This window comes from Myotis lucifugus, unplaced genomic scaffold (assembly GCF_000147115.1).
Source record: "Myotis lucifugus unplaced genomic scaffold, Myoluc2.0 scaffold_96, whole genome shotgun sequence".
NCBI classification, from domain to species: Eukaryota; Metazoa; Chordata; class Mammalia; order Chiroptera; family Vespertilionidae; genus Myotis; species Myotis lucifugus.
This window is the reverse complement of record NW_005871144.1, coordinates 521,046-544,729: the sequence shown is the minus strand read 5'-3', so window position 1 is coordinate 544,729 and position 23,684 is coordinate 521,046. Positions and strand designations below refer to the sequence as shown.

Here is a 23,684-nt window from a genome sequence, read left to right as displayed (position 1 = left end):
TAAAACTTTTTCCATCTTGTCATCTTCTAACTTTTTAAAAAATATTTTTATTACTGTTTTCAGAGAGGAAGGGTGTGCAGGAGGCAGCTGATCTCTCTCTCTCTCTCTCTCTGTCTCCCCCTATGCCCCCCCTCAGTCCCTCTCCCTTTCTCTTTTTAAAAATCAATTTTAAAAAATCACCTGAAGTGCATCCTTTTTGTAGCTTCTACAGAGATGTGCGGAAAGAGTCTGGGAGAACATTGGTGGACGGGACTGGCCATAGACCTCACTACAGCCTTCGGACTCTCTGCAGGGCCCTGCGATTTGCAGCCTCCAATCCGTGTAGCAACATCCAGCGCTCGCTCTATGAGGTCTTTCCAAAGTCTGGGTTTGGGTGTAGTGTTGTGGATGGGCTCACCATGGGGAAGGAGGGAGTAGAGATGCATATTCCAGATTTGCTATACTTTCCATTTAGTCAGATTACCCAGAATATTTTATACCAGAGCTACCCTAACCTTTTTTCTACCATGATATTAAAAGTTGTTCTGCAAACCAGCTCCACCCATAAGGTGGCATTTTGTTTTTGAAATAAGTTGTCCTGCAATAATTGGTGTTATGTATCTCTGTGTTTTTCCTAGGGCTTTTGTTTGGGTTTCCTAACACAGCTTGACAGGGCATCACACCCAATAGTTCAGAAGCTTATTTGTCAACACATTGTCTCTGGCAGTATTAAAAGTTTGCTGAAGCAGGTATGTTTGTTTGTTTTGACTTGTTTAATGAAAGGCTATATTATAAAATTTCGAACTGTTCGGTTTTTTATAAATCTTGATTCTAATTATAAATCTATTTCAGAAAGTTAAATCGTAGATGGTAAACATTCCCAATAATCTGCCCTGGCTTGTGTTGCTCAGTGATCAGAGCTTTAACCCAAGCACTGCATGGTCTTGGTGTGCGATTCCTAGTCAAGAGCATGTATCTGGGTTGCAGGTTCGATCTTCAGTCCTGGTCAGGGCACATGCTGGAGGCAATCAATGTGTCTCTCACATTGATGTCTCTCTTTCCCTTCCCTCTCTTCCACTTCTCCCCCTGCCCTTCCACTCTCTCTAAAAATCAATGGAAATATATTCTTGGGTGAAGGATTAACAAACCAAAAAAGTTTCCCAATAAGCCTACTCTTTGGAGATTTAAACCTTGTAGACAGTCCTTTCCATCTGAAATTTGATAAATGGACCTGGCTGGTGTGGCTGTTTGTTGGAGAATGGTTCCATACACCAAAAGGTGGCAGGTTCAATTCCCTGTGAGGGCACATACTTGGGTTGTGGGTTGGGTCCCTGATCAGGACGAGTGCAGGAGGCAGCTGATTGATGTTTCTCTCTCACATTGATGTTTCTCTCTCTCTGTGTCTCTTTCTCTCTGTGTCTCTCCCTTCCTCCCTCTAAAATCAATTTTATGTGTGTACATTTGTCCATGTAAATCCTAATATGTATCTAGTTAAATTACATAAATGGGACCATTTCATAAGAATGTTCTGTAGTTTCCTTTCTTAGCCTCAATAGAGTGTAGCTTCTAGTCAGGGGACTAAGTGTACTGGAAGAGCACTTTTTCGTAGTTATAAACCTGACCACTAGGCATTTTGTTCCATAAAAATAGCTATTTTGAGTAAATCAACTTTTACCATATCTTTAAAAGATTGCAGTATTATCCACAATGTTATCTGTAATAGAGTAGCTTCTTGGGGGTGGTGGTGGTGTCACATTTATTTTTAAAGTCTTCCGGGGGATCCAGATGAAATAATGCAAAGCCCCCCTGTGTACAACACTAGCCTTATTTTGGGGAACATGGTTTATATGAAATACATGTTTTTGACCAATATACTTCAGAGTGGAGGTTTTAATAGGCAAGAGAAGAGAACTGAATCATAAACTGAGAAACTATTTTGGTTCAAATTTTCCCCCATATTCACCTAACTCCACCTGAATTTAAAAACCTATACTTGTTATTATCTTGTTCTCATTCCTCAAAGTAATTTTATTTTCATACCTCACCCATGGGTTTTAATGTTGAAAGCATCCAGAACAGGGCAGCATTCTTGGTGACAACTTCTTTTCCCACTTTACCACCCTATCTGAAAGAATGCCATAGTTGCCATGGAACTGTGGCTTATTTCTTTAATTTTTGTGTCTTTCAGCCTATTCCAGAACCCAAAGGAGGACGGCTTATCCAGGTTGAAGGCTACTGGATTTCGATGGGAGACAAGGAACCTACAATTGATGAGACATACATTCTCACATCTTCCGTCAAGCTGAACCTGAGAGATATAGTCCGAGTGGTCTCTGCAGGGTATGTGGAACTTTCCTCTGCTGATCTGAAGTTTTATCATCATAGACATGGATGACTTTCTAGTCTTCACTTTCAGTGCTTTATTGTTATTCATTGGCTAAGTGAACTGTCACTTTTCTTCTGGCACAAACCATTTTTTCTAGTTGCACCTTTAGTGAGGACAATATGGATTCAGATTATTTTGGCCATCTTTTAGGTTTGCTTTTCATTATTTTGTTGATGAATACTCATCACCCATTATTTATTAAGTGAGTAACAGATAGTCCCACTTATTGTTTCTCACAACTAGTACAATAGAGGTTGGAATTTTTCCTTAGTATTTTCTTAGGAACCATTTTTATATAGAAATTTCCCAGGGCTTAAGAAACATTTCCATTAGTAGTATATAGATATATAAAAATGTTCTTTTATAATGATGTTAAATGATATAGTCATTCTTTTTAAAAACTACTTGATTAATTCTTGTTTTTATCTTTTTTTCTTTAATTGCTTTGTTGGCTGATCTTTTAAAGAACTTATCCAGTGCTGATTCAGGGGGAGACATCAGTTGGTAAAACCAGCCTGATCCGGTGGCTGGCTGCAGCTACTGGTAACCACTGTGTGCGTATCAATAATCACGAACACACGGACATTCAAGAGTACATCGGTTGTTACACATCTGATTCCTCAGGGAAGCTTGTGTTTAAAGAAGGTAGGGTTATTATTCTGTTGCATGTGTGTAGGTGTTCATTCTTTTAGACCCATTTCCCCAAGTATTCTTTACCCTTTCCAGTTGAGGCGTGCGGACTGCTGCCATTGTGCTGGTTTTTCTTTCTCCCTGAGCTGCGTGGTGGTGAAGGAGTGATGGTTCGGGGTCCAGCTCTCTTTGGGCCCCACTGAAATCTTGTCAGCTGTAGGCGGGACTAGCACCAAGTTTTGAAGAGTGTAGTTGAACTCCTACTTCATTTCCTAGAGTCTCAAGAGAATGGGGTGAGCACTGAACAGAAGGAAGCTGAGGGTTGATACAAAAATATGGTGATATAAATAAAATTAAGCTGCAGGGGGGAAAATAAGTTGGAAATGTAATATTTGTCAGCCTTGACTCCCCTTCTGTATGAAATAGGGCTATTTTAATGGAAAATTGTGCTTTTTTGATATTCAACATCACAAATTACTTGGGGGCATGACTACAGAGAGTGGTTTGCTTTGAAATTTAATAGTAACCTAGGATTTGTTGATTTATATACAACTTTTGACTAATTTATGTACTAATTCTCTGTTTAATTCTTCCAAGGTGTTCTTATTGATGCTATGAGAAAGGGCTACTGGATTATTTTAGATGAATTGAATTTGGCCCCTACTGATGTGTTAGAGGCACTGAACAGACTGCTAGATGATAACCGTGAATTGCTCATAACAGAAACACAGGAAGTTGTTAAAGCACACCCTCGGTTCATGCTCTTTGCTACCCAGAATCCCCCAGGACTTTATGGAGGCAGAAAGGTGTGTAGCATTTCCCTCCTACTCTTACTTGTTACTGCCTCGAGTCATAAATCTTTCTTGGAAAGACTGAAATTTTTTACCTCTTTTGAAGGGTTTTTCTTTTTTGTGGTGAATAGTAGAGCCTCCATTTTGTAGGAACTTTCTTTCTTTTCCTTTTTTAAAACAATTTTAAAAATTTTTTATAAGCGTTGAGCCCAAACTGACCTTATGGAGAGCAATATCTCAAATGCTTTTTTTCCTTAGGTGCTTTCCAGAGCCTTCAGGAATCGGTTTGTGGAATTGCACTTTGATGAATTGCCAAGTTCTGAGTTGGAAACAATCTTGCACAAGCGGTGTAGTTTGCCACCCTCTTACTGCAGCAAGTTGGTTAGAGTCATGCTGGACCTTCAGGTAGATCATCTCTCCATCCCTGAACTTAGTTTCTAATGGAATGTGTTGATTAGACTCGGTCAAATTTGATAGGTTACTCGGGTAGAAACAGCAGATCACCCATTTATTACTTTTTACTGAGTAAGGATCTTGTCTTAATGATGCATTCCATTAATGTTTTTTGGCTGTGTTTTGTAAGTCAACAATTTAATATGTTAAAAAAATTTCTGATAGTTATATGTGATGGTTGTTTTTTGTTTGTGGATAATAGTGGAACATTTTGTTTAGGTTCGTTTGGCATAAACAAACTGCAGTTTTGTTTTTAATATGGATACTAGAGGCCCGGTGCACAAAATTTGTGCACTGGGTGGGTGGGTGGGGGAATGTCCCCCCTCAGCTCGGCCTGCACCCTCTCATAGTCTAGGGACCCCTCGTTCCTTACCACGCATCTGCTTGCTGCTCCTTAGCACTGCCATGGAGGTGGGAGAGGCTCTCACCGCTGCTGTGCTCACCAGCCGTGAGCCCGGAGCGGCTCCCCCTGTGGGAGCGCACTGACCACCCGGGGCAGCTCCTATGTTGAGCGTCTGCCCCCTGGTGGTCAGTGCACATCATAGTGTCCAGTCGTTCCACCATAATGGTCGCTTAGGCTTTTATTATATAGACAGAATTGAAGAGACTCTTTTTGTGTGGCGCTCCCTTGTTAAATGCAGAGTACAATTGTCTTTTTTTTCCTTCTTCTTCTCTTTTCCTCTCCCCTCACCCCCAAAATATCCCATTTAATTTATGGGGTTAACAGTATTTATCAGAATTATGCACTGTCAAATTACTTTTCTGAATCATTTTCACTACTATGGTCCCACATTATGGGATTAATTTTCCTGCATGTTTGCCCACATTTGTATTTGTGATTTTTTTCTGTATGGCATAGGAGATGGAATGCCATTGTTTATTTACATTCTTTTACATGAGTTTGTATTTTTCTTCAAATGTTTACACCCCATTTTCACTTTAAAAAATTAATTTTAATGGAATGAATAATTTTTATGGGAGCTTAAATTTATTAAAATTTTTATGTTTGCCCCCAAGTGGTTTGGCTCAGCGGATAGAGCGTCAGCCTGCGGACTGAAGGGTCCCAGGTTCGATTCTGGTCAAGGGCATGTACCTTGGTTGCAGGCACATCCCCAGTGGGGGATGTGCAGGAGGCAGCTGATCGATGTTTCTCTCTCATCGATGTTTCTAACTCTCTATCTCTCTACCTTCCTCTCTGTAAAAAATCGATAAAATATATTTTAAAAAAATTTTATGTATGTTTTACTATATGCTTGACATTGTTCTTTTCCATTTGTTTTCATACATTAATAGTCCAAACGCAGAAGTTCTTCAGTGTTTGCTGGAAAGCAGGGCTTCATCACCCTTCGAGACCTGTTTCGATGGGCTGAGAGATACCGATTGGCTGAGCAGACCAAGGAGGAGTACGACTGGCTACAGCACTTAGCCAACGATGGTATGCTTTCATTCATCTCTCAACTGTGACATTCTATCAAACGTCAGCCTTTTTTCTTTATTTTTTATTAAAACAAACCTCACCCAAATTGTGATCAATATGTAGATCTTACTAGGTACTCCAGGAACTGAGTCTTCTCCCTTAATTTCCAACTGCTTTTGAAAGTGCTGTTATTTCTACTGGCCTCTGTGCTAATATGTTTTGGTTTCTTAGGTGTTCTCATTATTTCCTTCAGGTGGCCACATGTAGGAATCAGGATATGGCCACAATGCTGTTAGTTCTTTAGGCAGATGGTTGGTGATGTCTTTTGGACCATTTGTCTGCAATGTGGTGCTGTGGAGGAGGCGTGCTGTGCCTTAGTGTCAGAGACTGACTGGTCAGATAATATCGGAGTTCTGAGAGAAGGCAGTGATGTCACTTGAGACTCAGGGATTGATCATATTGGGTTTAATCCATGGGAAGAATCTATATGTTCTTTTTAATAGAAAATACTTCAGAATATTCTGACTTGAAAAGGTGCTAAATGAGTCCTTAATGGGGTTAGTTAATAAGCAAGGTGAGTAAATAAAACTAGCCCCATAAGAATTGTAATGTCTTTTCTTTCCTGATTAAGAATAGATAGAAGGAGGAACACATTTAAAAACAAACAAAGAACACCTTTTAAATTGAAATATAACCTATGGTAAAGTGGGTGAAACACTCTGTTATATCATGTACAGCTTGATATCGTGTAAATCACTACCTAGGCCAATATTTAGAATACTAGTACCACAGAAGAGTCCTTCATGGCTCTTGTCGGTCTTACTTCCCTTGGAGGTAACCACTGCTTTGATAATGATCACCACTGATTGATTTTTCCTGTTCTAGAGCTTCATCTTAATAGTATCATGAAGTATGCATTCTGAGTCCGGCTTCTTTTCACTCTCTAATGTAAGATACAGCCATGTTGTTACATGTAACAGGACTTCATTAAAAAAAAAAAATTATTGTTATAACCCTTTTATATGGAGATACCATAATATGTTTAGCCATTCTCTGGTTGATGGATATTTGGATCCACTGTTTAGCTATTATGAATAAAGATGCCTGAACATTGATGTCTATGTCTTTTGGTGCACAAGTGTTCATTTTTGTTTGAGTCTCCTTAGAAGTCATGTTGCTGGAGCATAAGGCAGCCATATGGTTAGGTGAGAGTTGCTATTGCTTTATATTCTCATGGTATTGACACTTGACGGTTCTTCATTTTTATTTATTTTTTAAGGTTATATGCTTCTGGCAGGCCGAGTCAGGAAACAGGAGGAGGTTGATGTGATTCAAGAAGTCCTTGAAAAACATTTCAAGAAAAAATTGTGTCCTCGATCCCTCTTTTCCAAAGAAAATGTCCTAAAATTGCTGAGTGAGTAGGCTAAAATATCCAGAGGAGAATGAATTGAGTTATACTCATATTAGAACCTAAATATTTATTCTACTTTTGATAGGTAAATTGTCTACTCAGAAATCCACATTGGAGTCCAAGTTCAGCCATATCGTGTGGACCGAGAGCATGCGGAGACTGGCTGTTCTGGTGGGAAGAGCGTTGAAATTCAGTGAACCAGTGCTGTTGGTTGGAGACACTGGGTAAAGTTCTGTGAAAATAACTGGTTATGAGGGTTCAGTTCAATTCCATAGGATTACTTGAGTTATCTCTGAAGGACTCATCAGGAAAGCAATCTTTGTGTTTTTTTTAAGTTTTTAAAAATATATTTTATTGATTTTTTTACAGAGAGGAAGGGAGAGGGATAGAGAGTTAGAAACATCGATGAGAAACATTGATCAGCTGCCTCCTGCACGCCCCCCACTGGGGATGTGCCCGCAACCAAGGTACATGCCCTTGACCGGAATTGAACCTGGGACCCTTCAGTCCGCAGGCTGACGCTCTATCCACTGAGCCAAACTGGTCAGGGTGATCTTTGTTTTTTCTTTTTCTTTTGTTTTCTCTTTTTTTCCCTCCCTCCTTTTTTTTTTTTTTTTTTATGAAAAGGGCTGATTGGCATTTAATTAATTTGTTGTCTTTTTAAAATTTTTTATTTAATCATCATTTGAGGATATTTGTCCTTTGATTTTTAGAGAAAGTGGAAGAGAGAGGGAAAGACAGAGAGAAGTATAATGTAAGAGAAACACATCAATTGGTTGCCTCCTGCACGAGCCCTGACTAAGGCTTGGTTCGGGGAGGAGTCTGCAACCAAAGTATGTGCCCTTGACCAGAATCGAACCTGGGACCTTTCAGTCCACAGGCTGATGCTTTATCCACTGAACCAAACCAGCTAGGGCTCTCCCTTTCTTAAGGAGCAATAAGGGATCTAATATTGTTTATTTTCCTCTACCTTTAGACCTTTGTGATGGAAAAGAATGGGTCTTTTAAAAATTTTTATTGATTGATTTAGAGAGAGGAAAGGAGAGAAATATTAATTTGTTGTTACACTTACGCATTCATTGGTTGATTCTTACCAAGGCAATTGAGCCCAAAACCTTAGAGTATCAGGATGATGCTCTAACCAACTGAACTACCCAGACAGGGCTAATTTTTTTTCCATTCAATTATTTTAAATAGTGACATTTGTTTTATAGATTTGTATAGTTGAATAGCACATGAGTTAGTGTGTCTTGAAAGTCTGTAACGATTGGCTTTCTTTCCCATCCCTTGGTGGTGGTTGGTAGGAGTAGAAAAGGATCGAATTCATGCTATTTTGTGCCATTCTGGATAAGGAATATGGCAGGGTGCTGGTGTTTTGGGGAAGTAGGCCCCAGGCCAGGGGTACAGACATCCTGTGTTGGCCAGCAGTGTCTGCTGTTGCAGTGAGGCTCTCACCAGTGTCCCCCTCTTTTGCTGACTTGGTGTTTGTGGGTGTGTATTTAGAATTCATGCTCCTCATTAATCTGGTGTGTAACTCTGACAGGTGTGGGAAAACGAGTATCTGTCAGGTGTTTGCAGCCTTGGCAAATCAGAAATTATACTCAGTCAACTGCCACTTACACATGGAGACTTCGGACTTCCTGGGCGGGCTGCGGCCAGTGAGACAGAAGCCAAAGGACAAGGTTTGTCCAATAGCAAATGATGTAACATTCTGTACATTCATTTAAAGGATGCAGTTAGCTCTGTGCCCTAGTCAACTGTGGAATTTTGTGCCTGGTAGGGTTTTAATTCCAGGTTTGATATGTATCTTCATATCATCCTGTTGTGTAGCATGTGTTCCTGGTTCTCAGACCTTTACTTTCTGGCAGAATGACCACTTCACTCCAGCAGACACCAGCTAGCTACCTGTTAGTAGTTTGTTTCTTTTTATTCCTAATAGTGTTGTCTTGTGGACACCTGGCCTTTAATTTCACCTTCTTTTCCAAATTTTAGGAAGAAATCGACACATCTCGGCTCTTTGAGTGGCACGATGGGCCTCTGGTTCTGGCCATGAAGGAGGGCAGCTTTTTCCTCTTGGATGAGATCTCACTGGCTGATGACTCTGTCCTGGAAAGACTCAACAGGTGCAGTCCCTGTGTTTGATGTTTTTGCTGGTCTTGTTTTTATAGATACTAATTTTTGTGCATAGTAGTGTTCCTCTTAGGTGCATAGTAAATATTTGAAAATAATAATGAGTTATTGCTTTTTTTGGCTTTAGCACTTGGGATCTCTTCTAAGGAGCCTGCTTTTTCTGTTTTACTGTCAATAATCGGGGAGATGGCTGGGCTAAAACAAATGAGGCTAAGTTAAAATTCTTTTTTAAGACAAATTATATGGCCAGTGTCTTAAATTTTTTTGAAGAACTAGAATCAGCATCCTAGATATTATGGCTGTCAGGCCTCTCAAAACCTCAGACCAATATGAGTCTTGATGTATACCTATTTTTCTCTCTTTATTGAGGTACTAGAGGCCCGGTGCATGAAATTTGTGCATGGGTAGGATCCCTAGGCTTGGCCAGCGATCAGGGCCGAGCAGGTTCCCCTCCTCCTTGCCTCCTTTCATCACTGCCAATGCGCTGCCACCATGCGATTCCCCACCTCTCCGCCTCCTCCTTCCCTCACTCCCTCAGTGCCCTACCACCACCGCTGGTCCCCCACCATGTTCTGCGCCGCCCCCTGATGGTCAGCGCACATCATAGCAAGTGATTGAACTCCCGGTCGAACTCCCGAGGGGACACTTTGCATATTAGCCATATATATATATGGCTATAGATAGTAATTTGCATATCATAAAATGCACTCATTTAAAATGTATACTTCAATGAGTTTTAGTAAATCTACTGTTTTGCAACCACCACAATCCAGTTATTCAGTTTTACAACAATTCCATCATCTCAGTAGGATCCCTCATGCCCATTTAAAGTTTCTCTCTGATGCCACTTACTGCTACTAATCTATTTGTTGTCTCTAGATTTGTCTTTTCAGGACATTTCATGTAAATGGTCTCATTTTGCATTAATATTTTGAGCTTCATCCATGTTGTAGCCTGTTAGTAGTTTGTTTCTTTTTATTCCTAATAGTGTTTCATTGTGTGAAGGCACCATATTTTTATCCATTCACCACTTGGTGGCATTGGGAGTGTTTCTACTTTTATGAATAATGCTGCCATGAACATGTCCATGCAACACTCTTATTTTTAAAACAAATGCTACAATGGCATAAGTGGAAAAGGGAGTTCTTTTTCTTTTAATCAGAACTATTGTTCCATCACACAGCTATTGGATAATGAGGCATTTTAAAATGTGTTGTAGGAAACCATTAACTAAAGTGAAAGCTCAGCAGAGGAGATAACTTTCTTTTTCCTTTTTTTAAGTTAGTTTTTTAAAAAAATACATTTTTATTGGCTTCAGAGAGGAAGATAGAGGGAGAGAAATAGAAACATCAGTGACGAGAGAGAATCATTGATCAGCTGCTTCCTGCACATGCCACACTGGGGATCGAGCCTGCAACCCAGGCATGTGCCCTGATCGGGAATTGAACCATGACCTCCTGCTTCACAGGTCAATGCTCAACCACTGAGCCAGGCTGGCTGGGCTCTTTTTCCCTTTTCAAGAGCATTGAAGACCACAAAATAGGAAGATTATGTAATAAGCCTTTTTTATCTTATCTTCAATTTTTTCTGTCTTTTAGTGTCCTTGAAGTAGAAAAGTCTCTGGTATTAGCAGAAAAAGGCAGCCTAGAGGACAAGGAAAATGAAGTAGAGCTGTTGACTGCTGGGAAAAAATTCCGTATCTTAGCAACCATGAACCCTGGGGGCGACTTTGGAAAAAAAGAGGTATAACTATGTTCTTGAAGTATACTTTTTTTTTTTTACTTTTTGTTGGCACCCTTAAATGCATAATATAAAAATACATTTGGAATTTTTATGTTGGGTATAAACTGAGTAAAAGGTAAAAATCAAGAAAGATATTTTAGGATTATTATAAGGTTGAAAAATAATTTTGACAGATAAACATTTTTTTATTTGACATCTCACTTTGCGTATATGCCTGAAATTTCATTCTTCCAGTTATTTGCACAGTTCTTTACATATGTTACTGTAATAAATTCTCACAAGACTCTGAGAAAGTTAATCTACTTTTGTGGATGAGAAAAGCTGAGACTGAAATTTATCTCCACCTCTGCTTCTACAGTCTACTCCCTTAAACACGAGTGTGCTTTATGAGTGATTTTAAAGTCCCAAAAAAGAAATGCCAGCCAAGAACCTCTTTTGGTTTTGCAGGTGGAACATGTATATCTGTTCTCTAAAGCAGCGGGCACCAACCTTTCGGACCTCACGGAACACCGGTTGGCGACCATTGCTCTAAAGCTGTGGTTCTCAACCTGTGGGTCGCGATCCCTTTGGGGGTTGAACGACCCTTTCACAGGGGTCACCTAAGACCATCGGAAAACACATATATAATTACATATTGTTTTTGTGATTAGTCACTATGCTTTAATTATGTTCAATTTGTAACAATCAAAATACATCCTGCATATCAGATATTTACATTACGATTCATAACAGTAGCAAAATTGCAGTTTTGAAGTAGCAACGAAAATAATTTTTTTTTAAACATTTTGCTGATTTTTTACAGAGAGGAAGGGAGAGGGACAGAGAGTTAGAAACATCGATGAGAGAGAAACTTCCATCAGCTGCCTCCTGCACACCTCCCACTGGGGTTGTGCCCGCAACCAAGGTATATACCCTTGACTGGAATCGAACCTGGGACCCTTCAGTCCACAGGCCGACGCTCTATTTACTGAGCCAAACCGGTCAGGGCACAATGAAAATAATTTTATGGTTGGGGGTCACCACAACATGAGGAACTGTATTAAAGGGTTGAGGCATTAGGAAGGTTGAGAACCACTGCAAAGGGTTCTGTGGGTCACCTCAGAATGTTACAAAGAAAAGGCTGTAGATGGTTTCTTCTCTTTGGAGGAGGGTGTTAGGATCCAGCTAGGATCTAAACATCTCAAGTCCTGGGATTTTAGGCTCAAAAAGCTTCTCAGTGAAGGAGTCTGCATTTTGTGTGGGGTCCTGGTCTGTTAAGAAAATGGTGGTGCAGTGGCAGGTTAGGGATGCTGAGAAGAACCAGGAGTTGAAAGCAATTCATATTCTTGGTAACTTGGTGGGTACTTGTAATGCAGACATGATATTTTGGGCCTAATTTTCCTCGGTACCATAAGAAGGAAGATTACATCATTGGGCCTCAAGAAATGTTCTGAAGAGAAGAAATAAAATACACTAGAGTTTAAAAAAAACTGGTTCTTTGGCAAGTGGAAATAGCACAGAGGAGATGATTTCAAGATTGTGTATGTGACTTGCCCGTCCGGTTGGCTTAAGTTTTACTTAGCCAAAGATTGCCAACTTTTATTTTGCATGTCTAGCAAAGAGATAGGATTCTGAACACCTGAGGCATTTCTTATCTAGGCTGACGATGAGGAACACTCTTGTGTTCCCTGGGTCTTTATTTTTATTTACTTTTTATTGATTGATTTTAGATGGAGGAGGGGAGGTAAAGAGAGAGAACATTGATTTGTTGTTCCACTTATTTATGCATTCATTGGTTGCTTCTTGTATGTGCCCTGATTGGAGATGGAACCTGCAACCTTGGCGTACCGGGACGATGGTCTAACCAACTGAGCTACCCGGACAACTCTGGGTCTTCATTGAGTGCTCCTGGTCCTGCTGTGGTAGACTAGACAGTGGATGGAGTTTATTGTCAAGTAAAAGGAAAGTGATGATAAACAGAGAACTACATGCATATGCCATTGCAAACTTTTGTGAATGCAGGTTAACTGACCTAGGGAAAGGGTAAGAAGGGTAAGAGGAATCAGGGTAGAGGCCCTAAGACTGGAGGGACTAAACAATTGTTTGTTACACAGCAGGTAAAATATATACCTCATAATTGTACTCTGAGCCACATAGAAGCTATCTCTTTCTACTTCAGATAGTTCTCCATAGGGAAGATAGCATTATTTTCTCTAAAGCATTGGTTATGTAACTACAGGTAAAATAAAGGAATGGTCTTTGCTTGGGGGAAGGTGTTCAGGATAGGGAGTTGTCCAGATAGGCTCGAGTCCTATTTGTACCACTTACACTCTACATGACTTTGGAGCTCTGTACCATGTCTATCAAGAAAGTGATGGGTTGAAAAGTGTGGTGGAGATTAATGAGATAACATGGAAGGAGCCAGGACAAAGTAAGTCTTCAGTAAATTGCAACTAGTAGTTGAGGTAATAAAAGAAGCATCTGGTACTTGCCAGACTAACAGCTAATATTTTTTGAAACGATTTATTTTCTAGCTTTTCTCAAAGGTATTACATTCACATTGCAGTTTGTGTTCCTTACAGCTGTCTCCTGCCTTAAGAAACCGGTTTACAGAAATATGGTGCCCTCAGAGCACAAACCGTGAAGATTTAAAACAGATAATCAGCAGTAATCTTCGTCCAGGATTGTCTCTGGGCAGAATAGATCATAAAGGTGAGAGTTTTTAGCTGGTGGTGGTAATGGGATGGAGGGGCTGTGTGTTGAAAGTGAGAGATGTGGTATAGAACATTAGCAGTATGTATATATGGTGTATTATAAGGAGAAGGGGAGTTAGAGAAATAGGAACAAAATAGACCTAAGGAAATGATACTAACCTATTACCATCTATTAGATTGTCCCTTCCCATTGCCTCCTTCACCAGGGTTGTTAAATTCTACCTTATTGTTTCACCTGTAATGATGATGAAAATTTTATTTAAATTTTAGTCATTTTCACCTTTAGAAAATGTTCATAGAATTTTATTTCTGTTGTTAATCCTCACCCAAGGATATTTTTTTCCATTGATTTTTAGAGAGAGTGGAAGGGAAGGGGAAGAGAGAGAGAGAGAGAGAGAGAGAAATTTCGATGAGAGAGACACATTGATTGGTTGCCTCCCACTCATGCCCCAACTGGGACCAGGGATCAAACCTGCAACCCAGGTACATGCCCCTCTGTTATGTGGTCTGATGCTCTAACCACTGGGAACATTGGCCAGGACTAGAAAATGTTTATGGAATTTTAAACCGCATTTCTTTAGTTGTCACCAGCTAATTTATAATTATTAAAAAATATCTTATGAAAAATTTCAAACATAAGGAAAATAGAATAGTATTAAAAAAAACTCCCACATGCGTAAACCTAGATTTAACAGTTCTTAAGATATCCAGTAAGAGTCAAAACATTTATGTGGCTCCTTTTTTTTAGAGTTCTTAGTTTATTAATCCTCTAATGAAAAATCTACACAGTCACCACAGATAACATCACTGAAGAACCTTTACTCCTTTTTGCCAGCTCCAACACTGGCCTTTGTGCTCCCCCTGACTTTCTTCGTTCTGTTCTTGTGTTCCTTTCTCTGCTTTTTGAGGTTTTCTTCTTATACAAGGCCATGTCTTGCAAATCTTATGTTTGGGTTCATTTTTCTTTGCGGAATCACAAATCATGCCAAAGCCAGGATGGGTTTGCCACCATCAAAATATGTTCTGAATTCAGATGCAAAGATGACATCTGGTTTGGTCGCATACATTTTGACTAATTTTTCCTGAATTTCTGTGTTAGGTACTATTGCCTTCCAAGGGTGAAGGACGTCGATGGCTGTTTCCACTGAAATAGTCTGTTGGTCAGGAACTTCCTGATCCAGATAATTACTGTGTTGTTCATGATGGTGGCCAGTCTCCAAGCAGTCAGGGAGGAAGAGCATGGTTGTTTTTTTTTTTAATTGAGCCTAGATTGATTTGATATATCTATATTTAAAAATTTTTATTAGGATACGATTCACATACAACATATTAGTTTCAGGGGTACAACATAATAATTTGATATTTGTATGTATTGTGAAATGATCACCACAATAACTATAGTTAATGTCTGTCACCATGATATATATAAACATGTATCCTTGAGTTATTTCTAAAAGTGGAAATAAAGATCTTCTGAGATCCCATTGATTAAGGCCAGCTTCTCCGGAATGATGTTCGTATTCCCAGTGGTGTCAGCAGCTTAGCCTGCTTGGCATAGTCCTTCCAACATGGAGTTTTCATTTTTAAATCTATTATTTTATCCTGGTTAATTTAATGGATATTCCAAAATTCCATTTTCTTTCATTATTAGCGACATGGAACATTTAAAATATGTCTGGCATATTTTAAAAGAAATATTAATCATATGTTAGTATTCATTATGTATTTTTGGATAATATTCTTTATTACATTTATCACATAGGTTTCTTTATTATGTTACCTCTTAATATTTGTAAAAAATACACGAACCCATCTACTTTATCACTGGTGATTTTCTTTCTGTTCAGTAGTCATGGTTTAATTCTTCACTAACAATGGATAAAGTTATCCATTTTTTATTAAGTCCTTGATGTACCTCAAATTTATTTCACTCTGAAATGTGGATCCAAGTACTCATTGTTCCTAGACTTTTTAAGTTCCTTTTAAAGATTTGTGGGGTTTTTTCTAATTAGTATTTTTTTTTCTGACCAGTTAGTTTTCTTCTAACCAATTCTCAGTGTAGCCTTGAAGAATGTTGTTGAATAGTCTGTTTATATTATAGCAGTGTGGATTCCTCCTCATCATATTTTCTTTTTTAGAAAATATTCTATGGCATTTATGCTTTTTAGATAGATGTTTACTATTTCATAAGTTATATATAGAGTGTTCTACTAAATTTAATTGGCCTTGCTTTCATCTATATATAACTGCTTAAGTAGTTTATTTTCAAATATTTTACAGCATGAAATTATAAGTAGAATAGCCATTTAAATACCTAAATAATGAAATAAAATGTATGAATTTTGTAATTTACTGAATTCTGATTGTTGCATTGATTTAAGAAAACCAAAAGCCTGAACTAAATGGCCCTAAAAATGTGGGATTTTCCATTCCAGGGAATCATTTTATAGTATAGTAAAATTTGTATATTTTTCTAAGATCTTTTTGTCTTAACTTCAAAATTGTGTCTGAATATGAACCAAATGAATATTTCTTTGAGTTTTCAGAGTGTAACTTTCTAGACTAAAATACCCATGTATTTTTGTAAAACATTTTTGTATGTGTAGAATTATATTTATGACCCCTCTGGAATGCAATAAGAGCTATGGAATCCCCCCCTTAGAAGAAACATTAATGTGAATTCACAGAGATTTGCAGATAATCCACGGATCATAGAGTCACTTTAGGCCATCTGTTGGCCCCAGATTACAAGCTCCCTGTTTTGGGTGTTCCTAAGTGGTAAATACTTGCTTCCTTGTGTTGTAGGGGCTGACATAGCTGAGGTGATGCTGGATTTCATTGACTGGCTGACCCACCAGGAATTTGGCCGAAGGTGTGTGGTCAGTATCAGAGATATCCTGTCCTGGGTTAACTTCATGAACACAATGGGGGAGGAAGCTGCTTTGAAAAGGCCAGAGACCATCTCCACTGTGACAACTTTTGTCCATGCTGCATGCCTGGTGTACATAGATGGAATAGGTTCAGGTATGTTGTCTGTTAGCTGGTGGAACAAGGGGTTAGGGTAAAGTGGAGGATGAAATAGAGCAAGTCCAGACCTCTTACCCAGATACTTTATAGAATCACTTACTCTAACAAAATGGCTTTTTTGTGTGCCCTTACTCCAAGGCACAAAATGGCTTTCCTTTTCTTTCTACTCTTTTTGAGATGTGGTTGGTATAAAAGATATGCCAAAAACTTCTCATTACTTACAGGCAAAGGACTTAGTAAACATGAAGTGGTGATTCTGAATAGGAAGAAGACTGTTGGAAATGCCCTTGCTCCTGAAGGACTGGATAATTTTTTTTAATATCTATATCTTACTGATTTTTTACAGAGAGGAAGGGAGAGGGATAGAGACTTAGAAACATTGATGAGAGAGAAACATTAATCAGCTGCCTCCTGCACACTCCCTACTGGAGATGTGCCTGCAACCAAGGTACATGCCCTTGACCGGAATTGAACCTGGGACCCTTCAGTCCGCTGGCAGATGCTCTATCCACTGAGCCAAACCTGTCAGGGCTGGATAATTCTTAACATGAATGGTTATTTATAGCTAATGGGCCTGAATCCTTTATTAGTTTATTTCATTTTAAGTTTACTGTAATTTAATAAAAGGTTCTGCTTCTCAGCCATGAAGATTTAGAGATATAAACCAAAATGACCAGTACTCTTATCTCCATGCTGATCTATCATGGAGTGCCTGGAGTGCTTTACTGAATAAGTTGCTGCTGAATTGATCTGTAAATTGTGGGGAGAGGTTAGCAGTTGTATTTCTGCTGTAATTCAGCGAGGGGCTTTGTTTCCCCAGGAAACTGCCCTAGAGCTCCTGTTGAATGGTTGTGAAGCTTGGTGTTGTGCTGTTGTTTGATGGACTGATCTTCTGTCTTTTAGGAGTCACTTCCTCTGGGTTTGGTACAGCCCTCTTGGCTCGCAAAGAATGTCTGAAATTCCTAATCAAGAAACTTTCCAAGATAGTCCGACTGACAGAAAGTCAGAAAAATGAATTAAAGATTTATGACAGGCTCAAGGCCAAGGAATTCACTGGGATAGATAATCGTTGGGGAATTCATCCATTTTTTATACCAAGAGGTAAGGATGATTGTAAATAAATGAAGATTCTCTTCTTATATATCATAGGTACTTGACTTTTACTATGACTTTTTGTTTTATTGTATCATACTAATCATGATTTTTGAACTAGTTATCTGAATTAGAATCTGACTTGGCATACCCTTAATTGTGAGTAGTTAACATGTGAGTTGGCATGTAAAAGTAGGGGAAAATATAGTTTTAATCTGTGAATAAATTGTCTTGTAAAAATGCATTTGTTTATTATTTGGTGCTCAAAAGAAGAGCTTTCCTATAGTAACAATTGAGTCCATATATTCCAACTATAGAAACACTTAAAAAAAAATAGTTTTGCAAATCCTTGAGGGCAGGTTTGTATCACTTCACTGTCCCTGGCATCTGATATGCAGCCTAGCAGTCAGTCATAGGCATCCAGAAAATGTGTTGATTGAGTGAATGGATGAACAAATGATTGATTAAATGGAAAATGCAGGTGATGCATCCTGAATTGTCTTGGTGGCCTAAAAACCTTGGATGAAATTGTTTAATATGGCACCACCTATCCTATATGTTTAGTTTACACTTGACTTTTAGAAAACTACCTACTTATAAAGGTAAATTGTACAAGTACCTGCAGTATTTCCAGGTATAGGTTGTGATAGATCCAGCTTTCCTATGTGGTAGTTATATGTATAGGTAGAAGAGATGGAGAGATTTGTGCAGTAGACACAATTAAGGAACGTATGCTTCTGGCTATTCCGCTAAAGCATTTTATGGGCTCCAAAGTGGGGAAATGTTGAAATAGGGCTAAGCATTTTCACCACAGATGGCATCTCACTTACTGATAGTCCACTTGGTGGATTCTCATAATCTTGGGTTGACATGTGTATATGATTTGGTGATGTCCAGCTTAAATATGTGGATTTTTTTTTTTTCCTCCTCTTAAGGACCTATCCTTCACAGGAATAACATTGCGGACTATGCACTCAGTGCTGGCACCACAGCTATGAATGCCCAGAGGCTCTTAAGAGCTACAAAACTGAACAAACCCATTCTCCTGGAGGGCTCCCCTGGTGTGGGCAAGACGAGTTTGGTGGGAGCATTAGCAAAGGCTTCGGGCAACACTCTTGTTCGAATCAACTTGTCAGAGCAGACGGTAAGCTCAGTAGTCCTACAGCTGATGAGGACAAGTATAGGGAGTAATGTTTGTATCTGCTTATAATCTCCTAATCAGGAAGAGTGATGACATTTTCAGTATCCCAAATACTTCATGGCTATGAAAGACCACAGCAACGTGACCTTCCAAAATAATTATTTTGAATTCATTAATAGCTGACATATTTAATAATATTCACTCTGCTTTATTCTAACTCTTTTGAGAATTACCCACTTCAGTATTTATTGTAATACTAGAGGCCCGGTGCACGTGCACTGGTGGGGTCCCTTGGCCTGGCCTGCGCCCTCTTACAATCCAGGACCCCTCGAGGGATGTTGGAGAGCCGGTTTCGGCCCGATCCCTGCAGGCCAGGCTGAGGGACCCCACTGGTGCACGAATCCGTGCATCCGGCCTCTAGTATGCATATAAGATCTTTGGTTAATCTCTTCCCACCTTCCCCCCTCCCACCTTCCCTCTGAGATTCATCAGTCTGTTCTATGTTTCCATGCCTGTGCGTTGAGCATCTGCCCCCTGGTGGTCATTGCGCATCATAGCTGCCAGCTGGTTGGCTAGTCACTTAGGCTTTTATATATATAGATAACCTCTTTTTATTTTTGTCCTTTCTAAAATAAAAGTTAGTAGAAATAAAATGATCTTTAAACAATCTTATGAAAATGTGTAAGAGAGATGACAAATTAAATGAGAATCTCTTGGAATGGGGTCTGAGAGCAGGGCCTGGGCATTGTTGTTAGTTTTTATTTTGTTGTTTTTTTTGGTGTGTTTTTTAAAGCTTGCCAATTAGTTTCCAAGTACAGCCATAGTTGAGAACTACTGATGTGGACTCCAGCTCCAGTTGATGGATACTTGGAGCACTGTGATGAGAAGGTTCTTGGGGCATGTCTGGGATCCTGGTAAAGAATGCTGGGGGTAATTAGTTCTGTCTTGGGAGTAAGAAGGAAAAGTGGCACAAAGCACAAGTATTTGTCATTTTAGATTTTAGGTCTTGGGATCTAATTTTTATGTAATTTTGGCTTTTTCTCACTTCTTCCCTTCCCAAAGGACATCACAGACCTGTTTGGAGCAGATCTACCTGTTGAAGGTGGCAAGGGAGGAGAGTTTGCCTGGCGTGATGGCCCCCTCCTGGCAGCTCTGAAGGCCGGCCACTGGGTTGTGTTGGATGAGGTGAGGGGATTGTCCACCATGCCGAGGATGGGATGCCAAGTGTGAAGAGCAGTCAGACTTTTCATAGCTCTAGGGCATTTCTCAGTGGATGATCATGCTGTTGCCTAGTAAAGACAAATTCTCTAATTAAATGAATCCTCCATGGTTTCTTTTAAGGAATAAAAATAGTCACTTGTCAGAAAGCACAAATAGAAGCCCCTCTCTATTTATAACCTACAAGCTATCCTGCTTTTGTAAGGTAATCTCCAGAGAATAACTGCCTCTTCACTAGTGTTTTCTTGTAGTCTCTGGCAGGCTTGCTGTTTGTATTTTATGGGTATTTTACAGTGTCAAGCACCTCATGTTTCATCAGTGCAACAGAGCCTGTGGAAAGTTATCTTAAGAACACACGTACCAAAATAGTGAGAAGATAATCCGTGTTATATGTGTATATTGGATAAATTAATGACCAGAAGAACAGAGCGTGTTATGAGACCTATGCTAACTGCTGAATCTCAGTGACTGGCAGGCAACTTGAGAAAGGAAAAGTGATACACACAAATAAAAAATCTAAGGTTGTGACTAACGGAGTCAAACATTTTGGGTTGTGCCGTGTTCATGCTAATTTAAGAAAAGGCTAAGAAGTAGTTGTGGAGCTTAAATTATTAGAGTGATGAAAGTGCTACCGATGAAACCTGACATAGGCCCAGCTGGTTCCCTGAGTTCAGACCCCTTTGGTCAGAGGGTGTGCTGAGCATTCCTTTTCTGCAGAGCTGCTTCCTGCTTACTAGAGATACTAAGGAGAGAGTTGTTTCCGCCTCCCCCCCCACCCTCCCTAAAGATTTTTTGGAAAAGGATGTGTGATAGAATATTCATTATCCAGGAAAAAAGAATGCCTAGTTTTAAAGCTTAAGACTTCTGACCATATTCCAATTGGATGGAAATGCATCTAGGGACCACAAGGGACTGGACTTGCAATCATACTTCACATCTTTTAGAACCTCACCGGTTGGAAATATACAGAGGAGTTTGTGCTTGTGTAAATATGACATTTGAAATTGTAATGTAGTTTGTGTTTGCCCATTTGAATTTTATTGATTCACATTTTCCCAATTGAAATTTTCCATGTTACCTAAAACCACTCATACTTCCCATCCCTGAGCTCTGAACTCAGCATCTGAAGACCTCCATTCAGCTCTGTTCATTTGTGGCACAAAATCCTTGTATTCATTCTTGTTCACAAAACTGTTAGTGAAAGTTAGCTATGTAGATCCATTTTATGTAGTTTATATCATGATTTTTAGGCCCATTTGGAGATTATTCAGTATTTGAGCTGGGAAAGATATTTACTTACCTAAGTATGTAGAGAGCTATCTTGCCTCATCTTTTAAAATCCCAGAGTACAAAAAAGATATATCTATGTATTGGCAAGTTTTTCTTGTAAGCTATGATTTATGAAGTAGGTCAATATGGGTGCACATAATAGATACAGTTTAAATTTAGAGAAGACTTTAACTGCTTTTTGAAAAATTCAGCCTTAATACTTATTTAGTTTACTTAAATATTGATAATTTATATACATAAAATCCAACATGTATATGAAAGACTAGTAGGATGAATACACCTTAATCCATCACTCAGTTTAAGAAATAGGATGTTTCCAATACTTTTTGAGCTTCCTCTTACTGAAAATAACACTATCTTTTGTGCATATTATCCCTCTGCTTTTCCTAATATTTACACTGCATATATAACACGTGTGTATTTTCTTCTCCAAATAGCTCAACCTGGCTTCTCAGTCTGTATTGGAAGGACTCAATGCTTGTTTTGACCACCGAGGAGAAATCTATATTCCTGAGTTAGGAATGAGCTTTCAAGTACAGCATGAAAAGACAAAGATTTTTGGTTGTCAAAATCCCTTTAGACAAGGAGGCGGGAGGAAAGGCTTGCCCAGGTCTTTCCTTAACAGATTCACTCAGGTGAGATATCCTGATATACAGAGACCACATGTGGAGTGTTGGGAGTGATAAGATTGCTTGCTGAAATATAGTTGTTAGGATGTCCTCTATGAGAATGAGGGAGAATTAGTTTAAAGATTTGTTTTTCAAGTCCATGTCTATATGATGAATATCAATGCAACTGCTTTCCATTATCATTTTTCTTCTGGTGTGAATCCCTTGTTTATGTCCGAGAGGACCTGGTTTATTTTCAGTTGGAGGAGAGTAAGGTCACCACTTTCTGTAGGATTCTATTACTGTTCACAGGATTAAGGCCAGCGTAAACCTTTTCAAGTGTCTACATGATCTATGAAAACATTACAAGAATTTTATAATGAAAACAATGCATTTTAATTAAAGAAAAGTCAGAACAAAACTACCATGAAGAATTAAAAATCCAGTATTCTTCATACCAAAGTCAACTATAATTCATATTTGGTATATTTTCTTACTGCCTTTATTCACATTTGCAGAGATAGTAGAGAGCAAGAGAGGGCGAGCATATGCTCAATTATTTTAACATCTTTTTTTTAAAGTTTGGCTAATCTAGAAGTTTGGAAATGGCTGTAGATGTTAGCTTTATTTAATGTCCCTGTCCCTTGATAATTAAGAATTTCCTAAGTATCTTCTGAGAATAGTTTATTATGAAAAATTTCAGATACTGAAAAGCTGAACAGATTTATATGTTCATATAAATTCAGAATTTTGGTAGGGAATTTTTAAAAATATACTAAAAAATGAATTGCATATATCTTTATTTCTTTAGTTGAGTGGAGCTAACAGAAAAAAACCCCAGTTGCTTTATATTTCAACGAGAGGCCCGGTGCACAAAAATTTGTGCACTCGGAGTGGGGGGGGGGGGTTCCCTCAGCCTGGCCTGTGCCCTCTCGAAATCTGGGACCCCTTGGGGATGTCCACCTGCTCGCTTAAGCCCGTTCCCCGGGGAATCGGGCCTAAATTGGCAGTCAGACATCCCTCTGGCAGCCCGGGAGCCCTAGGGGGATGTCCACTTGCCAGCGGGGAGCAGGCCTAAGCTGCATTCGGACATCCTTAGCGCTGCTGAGGAGGCAGGAGAGGCTCCCGCCACCACCGCTGTGCTGGCAGCCACCAGCCTGGCTTGTGGCTGAGTAGAGCTCCCCCTGTGGGAGCACACTGACCACCACGGGGCATCTCCTGCATTGAGCGTCTGCTCCCTGGTGGTCAGTGTGTGTCATAGTGACCAGTCATTCCCAGTTCTGCTGTTAGGGTCAATTTGCATATTACCCTTTTATTATATAGGATAGAGGCCTGGTGCACTGGTGGGGGCTGGCTGGTTTTCCCTGAAGGGTGTCCCGGATCAGGGTGGGGGACCTTCTGGGGGCCTGGCCAGCCTGGGTGAGGGGCTGAGGGCCATTTTCAGGCTGGCCAATCCCCCTTCAGGGTGGGGAAGAGGGTCCCGCTGGGGTGCCTGGCCAGCCTGGGTGAGGGACTGAGGGCTGTTTTCAGGCTGGCCACGCCCGAGGGCTGGAAGCAGGTATCTGGGATTTATTTAACTTGTATAATTGAAACTTTGTAGTCTTGGTCACGCTGGAAGCCTCGGTTGAACCCTGGCAAACGAGGCTCCCAGCCCCTCCTTGAGCTGAGGCCATGC

The 23,684-nt window shown here is 39.6% G+C and overlaps 1 protein-coding gene across 1 annotated transcript in view; it reads left to right on the top strand.

Moving 5' to 3' along the window:
* Positions 1 to 23,684, top strand: part of MDN1 (midasin AAA ATPase 1) — a 144,026-nt gene that overhangs the window by 42,976 nt on the left and 77,366 nt on the right. The window contains exons 21-38 of the mRNA XM_014458412.2: positions 203 to 350; positions 618 to 728; positions 2,168 to 2,319; positions 2,832 to 3,010; positions 3,593 to 3,801; positions 4,045 to 4,191; positions 5,533 to 5,674; positions 6,936 to 7,070; positions 7,153 to 7,291; positions 8,611 to 8,749; positions 9,060 to 9,190; positions 10,796 to 10,940; positions 13,502 to 13,631; positions 16,439 to 16,657; positions 17,564 to 17,761; positions 18,688 to 18,896; positions 19,956 to 20,078; positions 21,839 to 22,036. Coding sequence (XP_014313898.1) covers positions 203 to 350; positions 618 to 728; positions 2,168 to 2,319; positions 2,832 to 3,010; positions 3,593 to 3,801; positions 4,045 to 4,191; positions 5,533 to 5,674; positions 6,936 to 7,070; positions 7,153 to 7,291; positions 8,611 to 8,749; positions 9,060 to 9,190; positions 10,796 to 10,940; positions 13,502 to 13,631; positions 16,439 to 16,657; positions 17,564 to 17,761; positions 18,688 to 18,896; positions 19,956 to 20,078; positions 21,839 to 22,036 — 2,854 coding nt within the window. The remainder of the gene's footprint in view (positions 1 to 202; positions 351 to 617; positions 729 to 2,167; positions 2,320 to 2,831; positions 3,011 to 3,592; positions 3,802 to 4,044; positions 4,192 to 5,532; positions 5,675 to 6,935; positions 7,071 to 7,152; positions 7,292 to 8,610; positions 8,750 to 9,059; positions 9,191 to 10,795; positions 10,941 to 13,501; positions 13,632 to 16,438; positions 16,658 to 17,563; positions 17,762 to 18,687; positions 18,897 to 19,955; positions 20,079 to 21,838; positions 22,037 to 23,684) is intronic.